The sequence below is a fragment of the Poecile atricapillus genome, chromosome 9 (genome assembly GCF_030490865.1).
Source record: "Poecile atricapillus isolate bPoeAtr1 chromosome 9, bPoeAtr1.hap1, whole genome shotgun sequence".
Taxonomy (NCBI): Eukaryota; Metazoa; Chordata; class Aves; order Passeriformes; family Paridae; genus Poecile; species Poecile atricapillus.
The window spans coordinates 9,016,969-9,038,371 of record NC_081257.1 but is presented as its reverse complement, the minus strand read 5'-3'; the positions used below and the strand labels follow the sequence as shown (position 1 = coordinate 9,038,371).

The window sequence follows — 21,403 nt, the reverse complement described above, 5'->3', positions numbered from 1 at the left end:
ATAGATAAAGTTTTAAGCACACAAGAGAAGTTAAGCCATGCTTCCACCACTTAATACAGAATTAATTTTTTCTCCTCTACACACTGGAACATGAATATTTTGCAGGCCTCTCTATGTAGTGCTTGAGCTGCTCCTTCTGGAGTCAAAGCCAAAAGAAACTAAATCATCACACTCCAAACTTCACCTTGGTATGGATCTACTACTCACTGTATTTTGTCTTTGTCAAGACAGAGCAGTTCTCTGAACACTTATCCAGCACCATCTGAGGGCCAAAGAGGTTTGGACAACATTCCAGCTTGATGCATGTTTTCCTGCAGAAATCTGCCACCCGATCCGCAGTCCTCACCACCTCCACGGTCGCACGGTAGCTCTTGCCTTTGTATCTGGCATTGAAAATACAGGCACAGTTAGGAATCTTCTGCCTACCAGGATAAAAAGACTTCATTTAAAGGTGTACAAGAATACTGAGATCAAACTGAGAAAAAATATGAGCAGTGATGAACTTTATGGGCTACCAAGTCCAGGAAACAGGAGCTCCTGTCTCTTATGTCAGATCCCCAAATAAAGAAAATCCAACACAGAGGTGGCTGCAGTACCAAACACAGCAACATTGCTCCATCAACAACTACAAAACATCATCTGGGAGGACTGTCTCAGAGTTCAGATATTTTGTTTTCTTTGTTCACAGATGGTTTGCTCTCCCTTTGCTTTTATGGGACTGCAGAAATGCCCACTGTGACATGGACAGCTGGCTCCCCAAACCAAGGCTGAGAGCACCCACTGGGCTCATTCAGGTATTAGCAGACAGCTTTTGCTGAGCCTTTCTGTGGCAAGGGGACCACTGACACATTTCCAGTCAGCTTTTGTCCAACTGCTGAACAATTCCCTAGGACAGTCACTTATTGCATGACTCCTGTTTGATTATTATTGCACACTGCTCCATTTGATTTAAAAGAAGAAATTATTCCTTTTCACCAACCTTGCCATTACACTGAAAGAGCTGCACTGTGCAATATCTGCCAGAGCTGCTCAGCATTTCTGCTTTGTTCTCCCAGCACAGCTACAAGCATGTGCTGATATCTACCAGAGATGTTCAGGCCTGCAAGTTCCTAGTTAATACCTTGAAAAAAACAGCTGTATGATCATAGTCCAGATACTCCTGGTGTCACTATGTGGCAAAAGAAAGCAAACAGCAACTTCAGCGAGACTAAACAAATATTTTGTTCTTTATTCCTCAACTACACCTTCTATTTACACTAACCTTTGCCATCTTCCTATTGCTCAGTTCAGAGCAATCCTTCAATATATGGAAAGGTGTCTTTTTATACATGAAACTGATCCAACAAAAGAATTACTGACACGTTCAAAATTATGTAGGAAAGTGTGCAGTGGCACATTGGGAAAATCTAATCTCTAATATGCAAACACAGTGACCTAATTACAAAACCATCCCCAGACTATAAAGAAATATCTGGATTTATCAAATATATGCAAATATGTTCACTGCTTTTTTCCTAGCTGTAAAAGTAATCCTGCAAAGAAGCTTCAACCCAAAAGCTCAGCAGGAAAACTGGGAGTGCTTTAGGGTAGACTGCTGTGGAAAGACATCCATGTCAGGCCATTTCAAAGCTTCTAACTTTATTTCTGAACAATCTTTTTCCACTAAGAAATCTGTGTGGAAATGCTTGAGAAGCTTCCCAAGCAGTACATGTTTCTACTTTAAAAAACTGACAATTATCTTCAGGTGAATTAAAGAATCTTAAACCTCACCCACGTGTCTGTCGTCTGTCTGTCAGTACAGTGTTGTAGCAGTGCCACACCAGTCTCTAGCTGCTCACATGCCTGTAGCAGAGTACACTGCCATATTATGGAGCATTAAAATCACATGCACTCCACCAGAATTCATAAAGGAATTTATGAAGAATTCAACATTTAATGGCAGTTGGCATCTTGATATGCTCTAAGCGATTTTTCCTTCCCTGAAATGTAAGTTCAAGCATAGACTGCAGAGAACAGCTACTGGGACTGATGAGACAGGGAACAGGACAAGAATTTACTTGGCTTTTAGGGTCTCTCCATGGCCATGCCACGCAGCCTCTTCATCCAGCTGCAGCTCTCGCAGGACACGGCTGGGTTTGTAGGCGGCATTGATCAGTAAAGTGAGAACCTACAGTGCGGGAGGGAAGAGCAGAAAACATGTGTAAGTTATTTGTACAATAAATCTGTTTTAAAGTGCCAGGGCAGAATAGGAAATTACTCCTATTCATCCAAATTATCTAGCATCAAAGCACTCATTCACAGCAGGATTACAGACACATCCTGACAATGCCAAAACGAACACTGAGAGCAGCCGACACTCTGGGCCTTCCCAACCCTCAGAATTTGTCTGCAGAGTCACGAGTGTATCCAGCAATTTCCAAGTCATTGCCCTTGAATTACACATCACTAAATTAATGCCTGAGGCTCAGTACTCCCAAACTTGCATAACCTTGGCTAAATCTGAGCTATTATCTTAAAGATTGTATGTCATGTAAAGATGTGCCAAAAAAATGCAGGATTTTGCTGCCTGCTAACCTACTGCTTACAAAAAAAAAACATAGTTCAGAATCCTAATCTCTCATCTGTTTTGCTTCCACAAACCATGATAAAGTCTGTATTTTAATAAAATAATAATTTCTCGGGTACCGTAAAGTAACTTGGAAGCTGTGAATAACCTGAAGTTAGAGGGGGATAGTACAAAATGTGCACTCTAATTGTACTTTTTATGCTCACTATGTGCTTATTCCCAGTCATTCCCAACTGGGTGCATAACAACCTTGACATTACAAATTTGCAGTTTTATTGTTACTAACAGAGTAGTCCAGAAATCAAAGAAAAGTATTAGGTATAATGCAAGCACCAAACTCTCTCTAGGATTCATACTGTGAACAAGACTCACAACTGAAATCAACACAACTGAGCACACTGGCTGAACTTCCAGCACCACTCAGCACCTGCACATCAGCAGGATTTGTGCACTCTTTCTGCTTTCAGGCAATGAAGCAGAGTAAACCTTCAAGATAAAATGAAGCTGCCACAGAATTTCACTTTTTTTTGCCATTCTTACATTAAAGTACTGAAACGGGCAGGAAGGATAGGGTACTTTTCTGCATGCAAAAATCGACCTTTTTCAATAATCTGCTTGATTCTTGACAACCAGACTCCTGTTTTACAGCATGTCTGCCAGAAAGTCTTTCTTAAAGTCTCTCCCCATTAAGATACTTGGTAGGGAAGATAAAAATTCCAGGTATGTTGAGCCAATTCTTATATATAAAGCGATCATTTCATGATAGTTCAAGTGTGCACATCCAGTTAGTTACATCTTGGGAAATTTCCAGCCTCTCAGGTCAGATAATAAGCACCTCATGACCTTTTTTGAAATCTCAGAAAAATAATTATTACATTAAAGAATCCGTAAATTTGCTGTGAAACACCTTCTGGAGAAGAAGCTCTCTGGCATTAAAGAATGTCCTCCTCCTCCTCCCTCAACTACATTAAGAAGCCAAACTGTAATTTCATCTGATCCATGCAAATTGTATCCAACTTATAAAACACAGATAAGTCTTTTAATTTCCCAATTACTGAATGTAGTTTGCCATTCTGACTAAGAAAATCTGCATTTCCTCTGTTTTACCATCAACAGTGCAAACCGTAAAGGAATTTTGGGATTATCTCCAGCTAAATTCTGTTAATTAAAATGGAAACATTTATTACAGCCATAAAAAGATACTAACTCCTTTGATTGTAGTAATTACAGGTTACACTGTTTTAACAGAAAATAAAATTTAGCAGTAGAAGGCTGAGTGTTACTTAGATAAATGAGAGGCTTTTACTCTTATCAGCCATTCATAAAACCATTTATGTTTTATACTTTATTATATGCAAAAAGACACTCTTTACTCATCATCAGCTTAAATTTCTGAATTACCCATCTGTGATTAGAGAGAGATCCTCGTGTTTAAGATATTGCTTTTTGCAGTGTATCCATCCAGCTCACCTCCTTCAGCACCAGGACGCAGTTCCCAGGTCCCACGGACTGGGGAAGCTCTGCAATCCTGCCTTTGTTCAGGTAAGGCCCCGAGAAGCACCGGTGGTTGAAGTAGATCTTTGGGCAGCAGTACTTGCCATTAATTACCACTGAGAAGTGAGACATGAGAAAACAAATGTTTAAATCACACGCTGCAAGCGCCCCAGGAAAGAAGCTCGCACTACGTAACAGTTTGTCTGCAGCAAAACAAGGAGGGGGAAAAGTCCTGAGTGACAGGGATTTGAGGTAGTTTCTGTGCCACGTTTGCAATGGCACCATTAGTTATTCCAACATTGCCAAAACATTTTTCATACTTCACACCCATGCTTGCAAATTGTCAAGCTGCAGTAAATAAAGATGGTCATGTATCAGAAAAGAAACATTCCTTCCTGGCTAGTCTGCTGCTGCTTCATGGTATCACACCAGTGAGAACAACAAAGACAAAGACAATCCCAACTTTTTGGTAGCAGAAGCAGTTCCTACACAGCAATTACAGATAAATTTTCCAGTCAGTTTTCTCTCCCCCAAACTTCTGCCACCAGAGAAACTGTCAATTATTCTCCACTGTTTATCCTAAACTGCAGCATCACATTGTTTTGCATTTTTAGATTATTTTTCTCTGATTAGCAAACAGAAGATGCAGCAACTGATAAACTGACCTTTGATGAAGTGACATCAGCTCTCTGAATCTATTTAATGGTTCAGCATTGCTCAAAATTCAAGTGTTAACATATATTGCAATACACTTATGTTCAAAACCAATGTTGTTTTACCCAGCAGTATTGTAGTTTTTTTCTTGATTGAGCAACACTATCACTTAAAGACTTTAAATTCAGCAGCCGAAAACTGGCAGATCAAGAAATTAAGTCGAATTTACTTTATGACTCTATTAAAAGCCGATTAAAATGATAAACAAGCACACATCATTTTTATCTTGCTTTTGGTGAAGCTTCAGATGTGCACTTCACTGTACAGAAAACAGCAGAGGAGGCACTGTGTTGCCAAATGGATGGATCTGTGTGACTTTCACCAGCAGATGTACTTATTCATCACATTCCTTCTTGCAACAGTTTAGAAAATTATTAGATTTTGCCATCTGGCACACAAAGCAGTTTACTGTTTGAATTGGTTTTGTTTATCACCATGATGCAGTTAACATAAAAACCAGAGAAATCTGCTTCCCAAAGCCAGAATCCAACAGCTCTGAGCACAGAAACAGCACACCTGCTTCCCCCACATTATCAAATGTAACAGGTGACAATAAAAGGTCACCTGCACAGGTCACAGTATCAGCTCCACATATCCTCACTGCTGAACGGGTAATGTGCTGGTATAAAAATCTGATTTCCAGGCTTAATGCACCTATGAAATGCAGAACGAAAGTAACTGCAGGTTTTTGTTTATTTCATTCATTTTTTGAAGCTCAACAAATCATCAAGGGATGAAAAATCTCCAAACCCTTTCCTGATCTTCCCTCTCCTAACAGGGTTGAGCAGGTGCTTAGAGGATATTGCCTTTGTTAGCCTGACCTCTGTGATCAATACCTGAGTCAGAAGAGTTCAATTCCTGGTTCTTCAGTCCATCATGAACTGTCCTTGAAGACAAAATTCTGAAATGAAAAGAAGAAGGTTGGGAAAACAGACACACAGTCACGACAGTCACCTCCCCATTATTAAAACACCATTATATTTTTTCCTCAGCTCCAGCCTTATTAACCTGCTTTTTATACCTCCCCTGTTTCACAATAACATGCAGAAACTACCAAATTCCATTTGGAAAGGACTTCTGTCCTGCTGAAGCCAGCAGCAATCCTTCCTTGCTTGAAGTCCATGGGCCACCATGGTGACAGACACCTCCCAAAGCTCCCCACAGGAGTTTACATTCCCTGACTCCTTTTAACTTCACATTTCACAGCACAAGGCAGTGTAGCCTCAGCTTATGCATTCTGAAAAAGCTGGAATTTAAACAAAATGCAACCAAAATTACTCCAGTACTCTGGTAAGGATCCCAGTTACAAAACATGGAGGAACAGTCTGCTCAGTATTTTAGGAGCAACGCAAACACTGGCAGGACTACTGACAGCTCTGGTGTTTGTAAAGCTGTAAGAGTCAATAAAGCCAACTGTGAGCATTCCATGGAGCATATCTGAGCAGGCTCACAAGACTGAGTTCCACATGCATGACACAGAGTTTCTAGACTAATTGTAGATATTAGTAGAACCCTTCTTTTTGCCTGCTTTGGGCCAAATTTCATACGGGAAGAAACAATTACAAAAAAAACCCCCAAATTCTAAGCTTCCCATCCTCTCCTACTGTAGTGCAAGTGTCTTTTTGAACATCAGCAGAATCTACCAGCATTAACACAAATGGACTGTGGAATCTCTCAACACTCAGTACAGCACTTTTGCAAACCTACATCTTCCTAACACAGCATATTTTCCAACTAAAAAATAAAGAGAAGAACCTCAATAAAAAGTAAAAGCAAATAACCTGTTACTTACTGTTTCTCTGGTTGAACTACTGCAATTTTTTTCTGCTTGTTTACTGAAAGAAAAAAAAAAGAGCAAAGTATGAGAGGCAAACAAATGAAGCATTTAGAGCAACATACTTATAATGGACTCATTTCATCTAAGTAACACAGGAAAAAAGATCTATGTTCCCATCACTGCAGTGTCAGAGTGTGAGCCAGCTGCACGAGAGGCACACTGACCCAAGCAATTTGAAGAAAACCAGGTTTACTTCAACTACCATAAAAAAATTCTTTAAATCAAGAATACATATGTCCAGTTTTCTACGAAATCTAACCTTCTGTACCTCTTTGTTTGCATCAGAGCTCCTAAACCACCTGTACTACCAGCCCAAAAGGAAAAACATGCTTTGTTTTTCACCCAAAGGTTATGTTCTTCGTCCCAGAGTGCCACTCTATTGGCATGGTAACTTCAACACTTTAACTTTGAAATGGAATGAAATCAGCTGGTTAGAAACACAAATGACTTAAGATAATTGCTATGCAGGAGAACACTGTTGCAACCAAGTCAGTCACTTAGGTGATGGGTCCACTTGCTAATTCTGGCTTTCACAATCAGGTAGTAAAATAAAACAAGGTAATGCGACTTTATGCCTCTTCAGCAATTTCAAGCTTTGGCCCCAGCAAACCTCTGGATTTTTGTTTTCAAATCATCTTTTATCTAATTAGGATCCCCCTTCTTCCTCATCTGTCCTTGGCAGTGCAAGTGGACTAATTTCTCTTGCTTTGACTTGCAGAAAATGACAGCTCATTTAAATCTAAAAATTTTCTTATCTTACTTAATGAACACTGAAGAATTTCTTCAGTTTCTCCAGCACCTATTAAACTTTAATAAACATGCCTCACTAACCAGCTGAGAGAAGACACTACCTTAGTCTACCTACTAGTGTTGTTAAAAAGGTAGTGTTTACTCTTCAGCACTTTGTCATTAGGGATCATCCCCAGCTGGCCCATTGAGAAAATCAGTTCCCCCTTTATTTTGTCTCCAAAATGTGCACACACACCACACTGTTTTGTTCTGGCATTTACTTTGCCCAAGTGAAGTGTAAAATCAGTATCAGAGTCAGACACATGGGAAGAAGAGCTCAGACAGGAGTAAATGCAGAGCATGGGGGGTGTTCATACACAGATAGGATTTCTTTGTTACAGCCAATGGATTGTCCCTGCAGGGCCCTACAGTGTGCAGTGGCCTCAAGCCAGCACTGTGAGGTTTGGAGTTATTGCAGGGCTTCCAACTGGCCCCAACAGCCAGAGGGGCAGTTGTGCAACACACAGATTCTCTGAGCACGATGAATGTTTCCAAATTCAGTGATGGCAGCAATAATTCTGCAGTAATTTGCTCACCAACTCTAACCCAACACTGCAAATAGAAGAGAACTGGTACCTATTGCTTTGCGAGGAGGCCTGAGCTGATATCCATTCGTCTCACACCAACCCACTGGAAATATATTCATTGATTCCACACTCACTATACACTCAGGGACAGGTTTCTTGGAGCCTGTTCAGTTTAGAAAAGGAAAAATTGAAACAAGTCATAAAACCCCTTATTTGGTTAACAGTTGTTGTACATTTGTTAGTGAAGCTGCTTTGATTTATGGTGTATCTGGAACACAATAACAATCATTTATTCATTCCCTTTTTCTGACCAAATTCTTTCCTGACCTCATTTGCTTCCTCCTAAAGGCTGGAGATGGGAATTTTCCTTCCGCAGTTTAGCAGGGATGCACAGTGCATAGTAAGTGCATGCTGATGTACTTCCAATCAAGAAATGGGATTATAATGGAGAACAGCTGACACAGGCTTACTCTGTCTTAATGAAGAAACTTTCCTTCCCAGGTCTGGCCAAAGCTTGCTCAGAATGCAAGTCACTCATCTGTGAAACTGTCACAAGGCCCTGCTCAGCACTTTGCACGGTGCCTGAGCCCAACACTGACACTGCAATGCACAAATGCCATTTTTGGCTTAAACAAGCAGTGCCAGCCAAGGCAAACTGGAAACAGACAATGCAAGTGGGTTTTGATTGTGATTTCATTGAGGAAACTGTGCTTTGCTGCCCATCGTCTGCACAGAATGAGTTTGCTCCAAATACCCCTCAGGTTTGGGGATGGCACTACAAGCAAGTGTAGTGATGGGTAAGCACTCCTCTCTTCTCCCAAATCAGCTTACCCTCCAGCTGAAGCCAGAGGTATGAATCTTTTAACTTGGTGACTGTAGCAATGCAAACTTCTTCGGGATCAACTGGGTTCACAGCCTCAAGTTTCATGTTCTCTTTAAATCCATGGTCAGAAGTTAACTAGGAAAAAGCCAGAATAGTTCAGTGAGACACCAGCTGTGTATCCAGGATAGGATATGAATAGCCATGAACAGGAGGAACACATAAAACCCTCAGTGCTTGAATAACACAGAAAAATACTCAACACAGAGGAGATTTCAGATAATTAGTATGCTGAATACAAATAAGATAGATTAGGAACTACAATGAATTTAAGTTAAAAAAGGCTCTACAGACAGACCTAGCAAAGAACATCCTCAAAAAATAAGGATGCTGAGGCTCACTGAAAGGATTGAGTGCATTCTCAGCGATCAGAAATTCTCTGCTGCTTGCCACCTGAGTGATAAGTCTGACAAATAGTCTGACCAGGTTCTCCATTCTATCATGTTAACTTGGAAATCCACTTTACGTATGCAAATAACATTCCTGCCACATCTGAGTTCTGGCAGGCAGAATAGGAAGCTTTCTTTTCATTTTACATTTTTTGGATAAGTTGAGTCTTGCTTTATTCACCAATATAGTTTGCATTTATTTTAATGGAAAAAAAAAAAAAAAATCCCTCAAACACAAGAATAGGTATTTATCCAGCTCTGGAGCTCTTGAATTAAAGATAAGAAATACCAGCCAAACAGAGGACTCTTCTTCCCAGAGCCACTCTGCAATGTAATTACAGGATCAATACATTATGAATTCTGGAACTAGCCTACACTGATCAACTCTTCTCAGAAAAGGGATAATAAATTCAGTGACCTGTTCTAAGATGCCACAGTTTACAAGACAGAACAAGGGCAACAAGAATTCATAGCCAGCAACACTCTCTTCAAAAACTGGTAATTATTCATTCTAATTTCTCTCCCTAAGCACTGCAATAGCCCAAGTATGGTAAATGGAACTGGAAGGCAGGTGTTAATAGTACCCTTTTCTGCTTGACGAGGTATTGTGCTTTGGGGGATGGCAATACTGTCACTGAAGCAACAAAAGCTCAAAATCTTGCATGTCCTTCAGGCACTGGTTAATGTAAAATGATTATTTGGTACTAATTTAAGATGACTTTGTATTGATTGATACAATGGAATTAATTTTTCAAGCTGAAAGGATGGAAGATTGAAAGAGTACCCTTAGTAAATGAAAATAAGGTCTATTAAAAGGCCCTGTTTCCACAGTTACAGGAGCACCAACGATTGATGCTGTTCTGTGTCTCTTCCACGGACTCTTACACATCTCAATTTCACAAAACAAACACTTATTTTCAGTCTGCTTTATCACAACTGAAATATTTGGTCCACTGCTTCCCTATCTAGGAAACTTGCATGCAGCTACTTCAGTTCACATTCATTTGTACTCTCTTATCTCTTCTGCCTCCTGAGTTATCTCAGGTAAGGTGTTAAGGTGCTCAAATGTGTCCAGAGGAGGGCAACAAGGTGGAAGGTGGTGAAAGGGCTGGAAGGAATGCCCTGTGAGGAACAGCTCCAGACTCTGGGTTTGTCCAGTTAGGAGAAAAGGAGGATGAGGAGTGACCTCACTGCTCCCTGCAGCTTCCGGAGGGATGTGGAGAGGGAGGTGCTGATCTCCAGTGACAGGATGTGTGGGAATGGCTCTGAGCTGTGTCAGGACAGGTTCACAATTGACACTGGGCAGCACTTCTTTACTGAGAGGGTGGTCAAACACTGGAACAGACTTCCCAGAGAGGTGCTCAAAGCTCCATCCCTGTCAGCGTTTGGCCAACACCCTTAACAACACTAATTTCTGGTTAGCCCTGAAGAGGGTCAGGCACTGGATGGGATAATTGATCATTGCAGGTCCCTTCCAGCTGGAATATTCTATTCTACTTGGAAAGGCAATTCAAGTAAGAAACACACAAAAGATTCCTCTCCCCGGCATCAGGAGTGGCACTGAGGCAGCAAAGGAGATTTTCCTGCAGGAGAACCTTACCGAAGGGAAGCAGCTCTGGGGAGCCGCCTCAGCACCGCACTGTTTGAGGTAGTCGGCCCAGTCGAAGTCCTGCCCAGGGTAACCTAGGATAGCAAAGAGCCAAGGGTTAGAGCTGAACAGCTGAGACTCATTTCAAACCCACCTGACACACTCAGCACTGAGATCTGTTTGGCTCACTCAGGTTTGTGAGCTGACTTAGGGCTTCAGGGAGCCATGTGAGGTCAGACCACTCCAACCTGAACCATGAATCTGCCAAGCAGACAAGGGCACCAACTGAAACATGGGAAAGCAGCTTCACCTTTTTCACAGAGTACAGATGAAATTCAGGAGAAATTTCTGCAAATGCTGTTGTGTCAGCTCTGAAACTATTTTTTTAAAACAGAGCAGTCAAAATGTGCACAATATCAATGTGCTACTCTCTCAAAGACATGTTAAATACTAAGTCATTAAAGAGAGTGGTAAGATGTGCCAAGAGCCTCATCAAGCCTGATAACAGCTGTAGATCTGCACACGTTTGAAGGGAAGTGTCTTAACAAGGAGTCCATCAGGAGGCAGAGAATCCTTCCAAGAAAAATTATATTCTTCTTGGGGGAAATACTTGGCTCCCCTGTGATCTAACAAAAGGCAAATAACTGAAGGGAATGGGGCACAAAAGTGTGCTGCCATGTCAGTTTAAGGCTGGCAGTAAATCAGCAAGGACAAGTGCTGCACTTATTCCACTCCCCTTAAAGTGACACCTGTGACAACAGTTTAAGAAATCAAACAAAATTTTAAACCCAGTGGAAGAATATAGTATTAACACGACAATCTAAAATTGTAGAAAGCCAAAGTTTCCCACAAGCCTCCTTTTCTTCAGGCACCTCCTGCTCCCTCAGCTGTTCCTCACAGGACTTGGGCTCCAGAGCCTTTCCCAGATCCATTCCCTTCTCTGGACATGCTCCAGCCCCTCAATGTCTGTTTTGCAGTGAGAGGCCCAAAACTGAAGCCAGGGTTTGAGGAATGACCTCACCAGTCCAAACTCTAACTTATTCTGTGACTCTTCCCCTCAGAAAGGGCTGAACCATAGAAGGACTTTATTAATTTTTCTCAGTTTTACCAGTGCCAATAGGGCCCTCGAGACCTCACACAATTCAGAATGTCCATTTTTATTCTTGTCCAGGGGGAACAAGAATAAAAACATAAAATCTTTGTCAGCTCCAGTCACATGCCTATGAAGTGAGATTTCACTTTTCACATGCAAAATTCTAGGAAATGCTGGTCAGGCAGAGACACTTTTCACACCTTATCCAAGGAAAGGCAGGACACAAACATCCTATGGTGTCTGCTCCTCTGATGTAAGGAGCAGCTAAAACAAAACATTCTGAATTGTGAGGTGGCGAAGAAGAGCGCAGAGGCCCAGGTTTTACAGTTCCACTGACATTTCCAGTTTGCAAAAATGAATAAATATTTCAGCAGAACAGGAACACTATCCTATTCCCTTATGTCCTGAAGCAATGTTTCAACAATCTGCAACAATGCCTGACAGGCCATTGGTAAAAAAAAATAGTTCATTAACTTCTGAGCGATAAGATAGCCTAAAAATATTATAAAATGTTGGATAACAATGTTCCATTCCAACCAGAAGCAAAAATCCAATGCAAAGACTACAGGCTTCTGATATGATGTTAATTAAGTCGGAAATCAACATTTCTTTCAGGCCTCCATTCATTCCAGTGTTCAGGTTGTTATGCATGACCAGCATCCTTAGCCACTCTCATCCTCCCAGATCCACATTTGTGCCTGGGAAACTTCAGTTCCCCGAACTCAAAGCTCCTGATTTTCAGAGCTGGATCTGTCTCATGCTGCTATGTGCCATTGTCTTGCCCAAGTGCTGTCCTGAGCAGAGGGGTGAGCAGGAGGAGGCTGCACACACGTACCTGGCGGGGGGCTGAGGTGCAGCCCGTTCTTCAGGCTCCACTGCACCGGGAAGATGCCGGCGCTGTTGACGTGACAAACGTAGCGCTGGCTGGTCGCACGCTCAGGTCTCAAGTCATCAATTTCTATCAGGAAATATTTGTCATTGTACACCTGTAGTCAGCCAAAAGAGAACCATGGGCTCTCGTGAGATGCACATTCTGATAACTTTATTAAACAGCAACACTGCCTGATGGAAACCCTTTACCTTGAAATACTGTGAGGGCTATAAAAAAATAAAATTAAAAGAATCTTTGGGATTCATAAACCAGCGGACTCATCTGCGTTATCCAGAAACTTAACAAATATAAATAATAAAATTTAATGTCTGAGCACTTAAGGTAATCAAATGATTTAGGGAATTTTCTCATGAAAAATGCAGAGAAATTAGCATTTGTAGTCTTCCTACTATTCTGTAACAAACTGCTTATTTCAACAAGGCTGAACTGTGTCCCAGGATGGACTGTCACAAATAAACCCACTACACTCCTGAAGTAAATAGAAGCAGGACAAGCAAATAGCAAGAAAAGTAACAACTGATCATGTTGGAGAGTTTTCATTTCAACTTTGAAACCCCTTGTTTGGAAATCAGGCCATCTAAATGTCATGTGTACACAGTAATGACATAACCTTCGCAAAATCATAATGCCAAAAAACTATCTTCAGATGGATACTCAGATTATGAGGGATTATACCCAATTTTAAAACTCTGGGTTTGACAATTTTCATCATTTCATCTTTTGAGCTTGTATCTCTATGGAACTTTTCCCCTCCAATGAAATCCAATGGCTTCACCATCAGCAGTTGTTTTAACAGGCAGCCTGTTCCCTGAGGGAGACATATAAAACACTTCATTTGAAAACTAGCACAAGATTTTAAGATAACCAGTTAATGAGAATTCTCTGAGCATTTAAGAACAGAAGTAGCAGTAGAACTGAATCTTAGAGCAGAAGTGGTTTCAGAACCCTGGTACCTTGAGAACTGTAGCAGGAGAGATAACAAATGGAGCCATGGGGTCCACAGCTTCCAACTTCATGCCTTCAGAGAATGAGTGCACTCCAATCACAGGTTTATCCTGGAAAATGATGTGTTGCTGTGATTACCCGCCCTCCTCCATCAAAAAAGACACGTACCTCACATAAATAAACTGAAGAGGACAAGTTTTTAAGGAGTTTTTATCAGGTCATTCCAAGAAATCAACATGTCCCGGTACCAGCAACTTCTCTAAATGAAAAGGCCAACAATGCCCCCTGAGACTGACAGTTTTTGATGCGTTTTAGGAAATTGAGTCCCTCTGACTTCTTCCTCTGACATTCTCCACACAGAAGCAAGATTTGATAATACAGAGTGGTCCTGTAGGTCGATAGAAATGTGTTGAGGTTTTTCCCTGTAACCTTTAGCACTGCTCATGAACTAGACTAATTGAGAACTATACAGGACTCCATTTCCAGTCTAACAGAAACCTGCAGAACAGGGCTCCTGCCCCAGAATTATCTGTATCCTGCTCTGTAAATGACCCAAAAGAATCAAGAGCAACAGCACCTCTACTTCTATTTATGGGTCCAAACAAAGCTAAGAAAAATGAAGTAAGAACCTGAAGGTCTAAAACATGTGAACCATGATAACTAATGACTCACATAACTGTGATGGGTGCATTGATTATTTTTCCTTATAATCACGTTTTTACACCAGAGAGAGAAAGGAAATAAATTTTAAAAACCAACAAAACAAGGAAAGAATTTTGGGTGACTGACTTTGCTGTATTATTTCTGAGGAATATAGCATTGCCATGGTATCAGCCACAGCATTAAACTACCTTAAAAAGATCAGTAGGAACAGATGACTCCTCCTCCTCCTCTTTCACCTTCTTCAAGATCTCTTGCCAATCTGCTTCACTCCTCAAGGACCTAATGGCTTGAGGAAAAAGGGAGGGAAAGACTGAGTAGTCATTTTTCTTCCTCTTTTCCCTCAGAACACATAGCAATAAAGTTTGATTTGTGCCCCTCTTAAACTGCCAATTTTTTTTTCCCCAAGATTTCCCCTCATCAGGAAATACGTTACATCACCAGCAAGCTCATAAGCAATCCCTTTGTATTTCTGCCACTTTTTGCCTCCTTCTTCTGATGACCTGCCCTGACATGGACATGCCTGAAAGATGTGTCCACCTGTTCCAGCCTCTGCCTCCACTTCCACTCACTTGGTCACTCTTTTAAGGAACATTTTCATGTCTTCAAACAGTATCTACATCAGTCCAGTAGGCTTGAGGGTGGCAAAAGCTCCTGCTGAGCAGTACTTCAAAACTATAAGACTTTTTCCACCCCAGGAAAACAAACATACCAAAAATAACCAAATCAGGAAGGCAATCCCTTCCTCACTTCTTTCCTTTGCACAAACAGGAGGAAAGTTTTAACAGCCAAAAGCATTTAGCAGCTTTAGAACAAGTGGGTGAAAAAGTCTTGTAGGACTATTTGTACCTTCACCTACATTTGATTAGGTACAGGACTTTTCAGATCACAGGGATTATGTGACCACCACGTGCACCCAGAAGGACAATTCAGAGCACTAAAGCAGCAGCCTCTACCCTCTGATCACCACATACAAGATCTGTGTTTTCAAGTACCTAAAGGTGGTTGCAGGCTGTATCCATGCTGAGCTGCCCAACCCACTTGGTGAAGGAAAGGGTCCAAATAGAAGAGCCACTGGTCAAATCTGTCCAAATCATCCAGGCCTTCATACCGCAACTTCAGCCTCCCACCAACATTTTCTACCACGTTGACTATCCAGGCTTCCAGGGAATCCCGGATGTTTTGCAGTTCCAGTCGGGAGCCAGGTGCGATGAGGTCCAATGGATTTTTCCCTCTGTGAAGCTACAAAAAGAATACAAGTTATTCTGCACATCAGAACAAAACAAATGCCATACTTCCACCACTTTACACACATTCTGTCTGCATAAATAAAGTATGAACACAGAAGCACAGAAATCCATGTCCCTTCCTAACTCAAGTCAGAAATGACAATGTTCAGAATTGCTGGTGTTTGTGTCAGAGCTTCTGCACTGCCTGTAGATACAGTCACACATTTCACTTAAGTCCTCATTATCACTTTCAGAGACATTATTATTTATATATTCATGGTTTGATGGAAACATGAATAACCTCTTTCTAAAACTGAGTCATCCAGCACACAAAGATGACTAGACAGAAACATACAGACAGAACTGTTAGCTGTAACACAGATGTCAGAGGCATTTTCCAAAAACCATTATGTTCTGTACTTTACAGCCAGACACTGATACAAGGTGCAGATATTGTTTTAAGTGCAGAACAGGGGGTAAAAATTTGCTTCTTCACTAGCAAAGATGTAATGTTGAAGTGAAACAATAAAGCGACCGTTAGCGAAAAATGCCCAAAAAAAACCAATGCAAAGTAGGAGTCAATTAAGAAAGGAGACAACATAAAACCCAGATAAATAAAGCTTTATTTTCTTAGAGCTGTATGGAGGAGGAAGAGAATTGGAAGAAGATTGAAACCTTAGGGAGTTGAAAAAGGTCTTTCTTTTGCCAGGATTAATGAACAACCCAAACCTGCAGCAACAGATATGTTTCAAGACAACACTATAAAAATTAAATACTGTAAATAGGAAACACTAGAGAGAGGAACTCTGGGGTCAACAATATATTACAATGCTCCCTAAACTTAAAAAGGGAATTGAACTGACAATTCAAATAAGGTCCTCTTAATGATGAAAGGCAAAGCCAAGACAAAACTCAGAATGCAGCCCCTCGCAGCACTTACCCCCTCCAGCAGGTTAGCAGGGGCACTGCAGGCCCCCTTCAGCACCCGCTGAAGGAACTCCTCCTGGTCAGGTATCTTGTCCTTGATACCTAAACAAAGAGTGAAAGAGAAGGACTGTGATTTTTCCTGCCAGATAAAGATTATTCAGACACAGGATGTTACCACACTCTTGCACTGCCTAATTCAGGAAAATCTGCCACTCACCAGTAACAAAACAAAGAAACAAAACAAAGCAAACTTAAAGGAAACCTCAAAGCAGTAGATTTTGATGGTGATGATTAAGATAACCCCACGCTTCTGTCATGGGATTTCAGGAAAACACAGCAGATGACCTCAGCTTGTTGCACCAGCACCTACACACCACAGCAGCTACACACGCTCCCTGCCCGGCTGACACAGGACAACAGCACCCCTTGGCGTGTTCCCCTGTTTCTGCACACAGAGCTGGTACCTTCAGGCACTTTGAGAATCTTCTTGTTCTGCTCACACCAGCCGATGGGGTGCAGGTCAGCTGTCAGGATGTCACACCAGAAGTCGGCCTTGCGGTCCTCGCCGTAGCCATCGTAGCGCAGCAGCAGCAGCTGCCCGCACGTGGTGATGATGGTGGCAACCCAGTAGGTGTTCTGGTCAGACTTGACAGCGACTTCCAGCTTCATGCCAGGGGCAAAACCATTCTGCAAACTTGTATCCACCTGAAGAGGAAGAAGATCATCACAAGAGGTCTCCTCAAGCGCCTCTCAGAAACTTTGCTGAATAACAGAGGATAATAATTTAGACAAGATCATTAGCAGAAAATCTCAAGCCAAATGCCACCCAGTCTCTTCAGAGAAACAATTTTATCACATGATGGGACCCAAACTGGAATGCACATGGAATCACCACTAATGAAATCCTCTTTGCATTTCAGAATATCTTTTCAAGCTTAAAGCAATACTGTGCCATTCATTTTTCTGCCCTGGGCAATACCTTTCTGCATCACTGCAAGGCTTTCCCACACACAGCTGGGCTCTCAACCTGAGCACAACTAAAGGCCAAACCCAGCACCACCACTTTGGCTTGTGTTAAACTTGTCATTCAAGGTCTTTGGACATAAAACCCATTTAAAGCACACATGCCTCAGGTAACAGTATCTGTCCCTTCCACCATGCTCATCTAGGAAGTCACAAAACTGCACAGAGTGCAGAATAAGGATTTTTAACCTCTCTGTGCAAGAACCTAAATAATTCTATAAGCAGCGCTGTTACATAAATCACATGGAACGCAATCAGTGTGTATTCTTCATGCTTTGACAACAATAAAGCACCAAACACTGGGAGTGCTCTGTTTGTATGTGGGTGTGCTGTGTGAAGGTGACCAATCCGACTGCATGGGACTGAGACGTGGAAATGGGACACTTAAAAGAGAAGGCAACTCCATAAGTTTCTCATATCCCTAACTTCTCTTAACTCAAACAATCCTGAAAGAGCAGATGGACCTTGTTCAGCTCTCTCTATAGAAAGTTCTGATCTGTGCTTAATTCCAGGACCTCAGTCCTAATTAAAACTCTGACATGTCAATTCCCCATTCTCAGTTGACTGTAATTGGTGTTTTCTTTCTTTTTTATGAGGTCCCAAGTTCCATTTCCTCTTTGAACCAACTACAAGAAAGGCTTTCAGTATGATGCAGATGGAGCAGATATCTTCTGGGGTACTTATTCCCAGTTCTGTGCTGACAGTTCAGTAACTGCCATAGCTATTATAGTCTCAGCAGCCAGCAGATACTGGTTTGCTAAAAATAAGAGAACTACACCAGAAATAAAAGCATATGCTTGTGTTAACTGTTCCTATCCTTCAGGTTAATACTCTTCACTTAGAGAAATCTCTTCTTAAAAGCCTAATCAGCAGGACCCAATACCTGCAGGCATTTTGAAGCAGTATTATAGAGGGTGTCTCTTTTTTAAGAGACTTGTCTCGCTGAAGAGATATTCCCAAAAACTTCACGTTCTGATTCCTGAGAGAAAGGCCTCAAGCTCAAAGCGGCATTTGAAGAATTGGGAAATCTGTGCTCTCCCTATACCCGATCTTTCAACAAAGCCTCACGGCAGGGAGAGCAGGTTTCAGCAAAACCAAGAGCAGCAGGAGGAGCGTTCCCTGCCACCAGGTGCCTTTCCTAAGGTGTCCCGGCCATTTCCTGGAAATACCGTGTGGATGGAGCCGCTGCCCGCGCCCTCTCCCGGCAGCGCCACCGGGCTGGGGAAGCACAGCAAACTGTGGAATTCTGCAAGGAGAAAACTGGGATTCTGCAAGGAGCAAACTGTGGGATCCTGCAAGGAGCAAACTGTGGGATCCTACAAGGAGCAAATTGCGGGATCCTGCAAGGAGCAAACTGCGGGATTCTGCAAGGAGCAAACTGCGGGATCCTGCAAGGAGCAAACTGGGATCCTGCAAGGAGCAAACTGTGGGATCCTGCAAGGAGCAAACTGCAGGATTCTGCAAGGAGCAAACTGGGATTCTGCAAGGAGCAAACTGTGGGATCCTGCAAGGAGCAAACTGGGATTCTGCAACGAGCAAACTGGGATTCTGCAACGAGCAAACTGTGGAATTCTGCAAGGAGCAAACTGTGGAATTCTGCAAGGAGCAAACTGTGGGATTCTGCAAGGAGCAAACTGTGGGATCCTGCAAGGAGCAAACTGTGGGATCCTGCAAGGAGCAAACTGCGGGATCCTGCAAGGAGCAAACTGCGGGATCCTGCAAGGAGCAAACTGTGGGATTCTGCAAGGAGCAAACTGTGGAATTCTGCAAGGAGCAAACTGTGGGATCCTGCAAGGAGCAAATTGCGGGATCCTGCAAGGAGCAAACTGTGGGATCCTGCAAGGGGCCTCCCGCACCAGCCTGGCCAGCAGGGCAGGATGGGCACCCTCAGAGCATCTCCTCTGGAGCAGTGGGTCCGAGAGGCAGCTGAGCTGAGCTGGCCAGGAGCTGTGACTCCAGTCCCAGTCCCCCTTCCCATCAGGAGCTGTCTCCCAGTTTGTGCTGTGGCACAAGCCAGGCCCAGGGACTCAGTCCAGGGGGAGATAATGGTAAGGAACAGACAAAAAGGATAAAGAGCGTGCAAGAACCCACAGCAAATACATGTGTTCAGATGATGCAGAACACCAACTTCTTTTTCATGTTTTAAAAGGCAGAAAGGAATTTAAAATAGCATTCAGTTCTAGAGGAGATGTATTTAGACTTGGGAGCAGTAACAACACTGGCATTCATTACAGCTCCAGGCTTTTGTTCTTTTTCCTATTACATTTTATACCAAACAGTCACTTTTATCTTGATATTGTTTAATTTTTAAAATGCTAACAAATTAAACATTAGAACACACTTAATTTGAGAAGTAGCTTAATTTTCCAATGCATCTTACTCATAGCAAGGCAAAACTTTCAGAGTTAATATCAGCAAATATAAAAAGTCACTTCTCCCATCAGCAAGTCCAGTGCTTTGCTAATAGAGGCTGTGCGATCATGGATTACATTTTCTTAACCTGACCTGTACTCTCATTCTACAAGACGAGATAGTTCTCACCCACAACTCATAATGGGAGCTCACTACTTCAGTATTTAAAAAGCACCAAACTCAAACCATACAGTTACATTTAAAAATACATTTATATTAATTAATCATATATGTTCATTTGCTCTTGTGCCAATACTATTCTTCAGATCAGGTTTTTCCACTCTGTTTCTTTGAGAGTAAAGTTTGTTAGCTCTCCTGATGGTGGATTATAAAAACACGTCATTCTTCAAGTCACGAAACTGGGACCACGGATTTGAGCTGGAGGGACCACAGTCACCAGCACAGCCACACCAGTGCAGTCACTCACCTGATGTATCCTGGAATCACACTAACCTTGTGTCAGTGCTCTCTCACAAAGACAGGCTGTCACTCTCCACTGGGAGGCAGTGAGGCTCTCTACTCCACCTTTTCCAACACACCACCTCCCAATGGACCGCAGAAACCCCCAGCATGTGACCTTGCACTCCTGCATTTCTATTAACAGCGAGACTGATATAAATACGCTCCTCTCTCTGCCTGTCAATTCAGTGTCAGCAATAACTTCTCAGAATTTTATGCCAAGATTATTACAGAGAACATCAACACTGGTCTCCAGCCAAATTCTAAGGAGCTCTGGTACAAAATGCCCAATAGTTCCATTCTGAACGTGCAGAATCTAACAGCCTCTGTGAAGTCTATATTTTCTGTGCATCTGTACTACTAACACAACTGACATATTTTTACAGATTATTTAATAGTCTTCATTTCTCCAGGTTACTCTTGGACTCAAAATGCTTCATGATCCTTCACAAACAGACTTCAGTCTGTTTTCCTGCTGATTTAAATTTTCTCATACTGAAAGTCATGGTATTTGGACCCAAAAGCCTGAGCACCACAGGGTGTCTTCCAAGCAATGTGTCACACACAGTCACCAGTCTGGCAGTCTGGAAGGTGATTTAATTGTTGGAAGAGCAACAACAGGTTTGGACACCAGCTCTGTACAGCTCACCCTCACTGAGGACCCTGTACAAGAAGGCAGATTTCACATTCAGATCTTCCCCAATGGGACAGTGCTCTCCAGGACTTTACCAGAAAACATTTAAGATGTCCAAGGGCAAAGACAAGGGCTTATCAAGACTTCATCCTATTCATTAAGCCTAATCAACAATTATCCTAATCAGTTTTCTAACTACTACAGTCAGGTGTTTGGCAAAGCTATTATTTTCTCCTTGCCTCCTTGAGTTCTGCCATTAAAGCCTTCTTTGAGAGCAATTTGAATTCTGCTGTTCAAGAACTATTCTGCTGTCTTTCTAAAGCTTTCTAAAGCTACTCCTCCATA

At 42.1% G+C, this 21,403-nt stretch overlaps 1 protein-coding gene across 2 annotated transcripts in view; it reads right to left on the bottom strand.

The window, feature by feature from the left end:
* Nucleotides 1–21,403, bottom strand: part of SFMBT1 (Scm like with four mbt domains 1) — a 71,154-nt gene that overhangs the window by 7,607 nt on the left and 42,144 nt on the right. For both annotated transcript variants that reach the window (XM_058845211.1, XM_058845212.1), the window contains exons 4-17: nt 16,995–17,235; nt 16,544–16,632; nt 15,370–15,616; nt 14,566–14,663; nt 13,723–13,824; nt 12,713–12,863; nt 10,797–10,879; nt 8,759–8,885; nt 7,977–8,090; nt 6,567–6,609; nt 5,611–5,675; nt 4,037–4,176; nt 2,058–2,167; nt 208–383 (exon numbers count right to left, since the gene is read on the bottom strand). In XM_058845211.1, coding sequence (XP_058701194.1) covers nt 208–383; nt 2,058–2,167; nt 4,037–4,176; nt 5,611–5,675; nt 6,567–6,609; nt 7,977–8,090; nt 8,759–8,885; nt 10,797–10,879; nt 12,713–12,863; nt 13,723–13,824; nt 14,566–14,663; nt 15,370–15,616; nt 16,544–16,632; nt 16,995–17,235 — 1,786 coding nt within the window. The remainder of the gene's footprint in view (nt 1–207; nt 384–2,057; nt 2,168–4,036; nt 4,177–5,610; nt 5,676–6,566; nt 6,610–7,976; nt 8,091–8,758; nt 8,886–10,796; nt 10,880–12,712; nt 12,864–13,722; nt 13,825–14,565; nt 14,664–15,369; nt 15,617–16,543; nt 16,633–16,994; nt 17,236–21,403) is intronic.